The sequence below is a fragment of the Sinocyclocheilus rhinocerous genome, unplaced genomic scaffold (genome assembly GCF_001515625.1).
Source record: "Sinocyclocheilus rhinocerous isolate Xijiao unplaced genomic scaffold, SAMN03320098_v1.1 scaffold2420, whole genome shotgun sequence".
Classification (NCBI taxonomy): Eukaryota; Metazoa; Chordata; class Actinopteri; order Cypriniformes; family Cyprinidae; genus Sinocyclocheilus; species Sinocyclocheilus rhinocerous.
In genome coordinates, this window is record NW_015629430.1 from 65,297 (window position 1) to 67,462 (window position 2,166).

General features: G+C 31.9%; 1 protein-coding gene across 1 annotated transcript in view; it reads left to right on the forward strand.

The window, feature by feature from the left end:
* LOC107738891 (mitotic checkpoint serine/threonine-protein kinase BUB1 beta-like) overlaps nucleotides 1–2,166 on the forward strand; it is an 18,709-nt gene that overhangs the window by 2,814 nt on the left and 13,729 nt on the right. Inside the window, exon 3 of the mRNA XM_016550795.1 lies at nucleotides 1,212–1,375. Coding sequence (XP_016406281.1) covers nucleotides 1,212–1,375 — 164 coding nt within the window. The remainder of the gene's footprint in view (nucleotides 1–1,211; nucleotides 1,376–2,166) is intronic.

Consider the following 2,166-nt stretch of genomic DNA (forward strand, 5'->3'; position numbering starts at 1 on the left):
ATATTTAGATCATGGAAATTAAGTATCAAAATATTAGATACCTTAAAAAACTTGAATAAATAGTAAATATTTTCTAACAAAAAGTGCAAAGTAACACAAAGAACTTGTTTGGAGATATTTCCATCTACAGATTTTCTTTTCTCTGTAAATGAACGGTGCACACTATTGCTGAAAAACACAACCACTACTCAGCAGTCAGATGTCTGTATGCACAAAGGCACAGATCCCTCTAAACAAGACCATATCTGCAGATTAAGCTTGTTTGTAGAAGCATTTTTAAAATTTGAACGAGCAGCTCATGACTACACCACGTTAGGTACGAGAAGCTGCAAAAGACACAGGCGCAAGTGCATTTTTTTTAATGTTATTGTGTTTTTTGTAATGTTTTTATGTAAATATAATGGGCAATATTGCATCACCAAAAATTGAGGTCATGTACATATATGTGACCCTGGAGCACAAAAGCAGACTTAAAGGGATAGTTCACCCAAAAATGAAAATGTGATGTTTATCTGCTTACCCCCAAGGCATCCAAGATGTAGGTGACTTTGTTTCTTCAGTAGAACACAAACGGAGATTTTTAACTCCAATGACAAGGGACTGTTCATATTTAGCCTCAGATGGCTTCAGTATGCATAGTATTTAGATAATATAGCTAATTTAATGCTATAATAAACACAAATGTGACCCTGGACCACAAAATGTATTATATTTGTATATTTGTACAATACATTGTATGGGTCAAAATTATCCATTTTTCTTTTATGCCAAAAATCATTGGGATATTAAGTAAAGATCATGTTCCATGAAGATATTTTGTAAATTTCCTACTGTAAATATATCAAAACTTAATTTTTGATTAGTAATATGCATTGCTAAGAACTTCATTTGGACAACTTTAAAGATGATTTTCTCAATATTTTGATTTGTTTGCACCCTCAGATTCCAGATTTTCAAATAGTTGTATCTCAGCCAAATATTGTCCTATCCTAACAAACCATACATCTTATTTATTCAGCTTTCAGATTATGTATAAAGCTCAATTTCGAAAAATTGACCCTTATGACTGGTTTTGTGCTCCAGGGTCACATATTGTGCGGTAAGTCGATATATTGATTATTGCGACAGGCCTACATATATCTGTCTGTGACTGTTTGAATTGAACTCTCACCTCATGTTTTGTAATCATGACATTTTGGCTTCCACCGAAGCGCTCCAGGCGTCCCGTCCCAGACGAGCCAGGTTCAGGAGGAGCATGCGTCTCAGCAGGAGGGTCATGTGCAGATCATGTACTGTAAAGATCAGGTGTATCAGGAAGACGCAGAGTTCAGCTTCGAAGAGCTCCGAGCGCAGCGTCACTACAAATCTTTGAGTGGTACGTCCAGACATGCTTTAGTAAACATTCACATGTCATGGATTTGGGCCTGTTTGGTTATGTGCCTCAATCAAATGTATGAAATCAGATTTTTGGTTTTGCTCAAATAGTGCCAAATAAGTCGTGGTCCAAAGTTATTATAGTAAAACCAAAACCCTTTGCTAGGGGAAAAAATACTTTTCTTTCTTTTTTTTATTTTAGTCTGGTTTTCTGGTACAGATATCTAAACATTCTTAAGATATGTTTACTTGAGAATCAAAATGACAAACAATATCAAGTCTTGTTTTCTGAAATATGTATCAGAATTATATGAGTTTATGCTTTAAATAAGTAGAAATGAACAACAACAGTAACAAAAAAATTAAGTTAATTCAAAGGGAAAACAAGATTACTTTTCTGACCCCATTGACAAATATTTTGTCTATTTTAGGTTTAAAAAAACTCACTTAATCTATAAACTTCAACTTACATTTCTCATTTTCATTTAAAATCTAAACTGATGTACTAAAATAAATAAAACTAACCGAAATGAATAAAAACTACACAACTACATAATTGCATGCATATAAAAAAAACACACAATAAAATTACTATAACTAATTAAAGTTTAAATGAAAACTGAATGTATATATATATATATATATATCACTTAATCAACTTCAACTTACATTTCTCATTTTCATTTAAAATCTAAACTGATGTACTAAAATAAATAAAACTAACCGAAATGAATAAAAACTACACAACTACATAATTGCATGCATATAAAAAAAACACACAATAAATAAAAT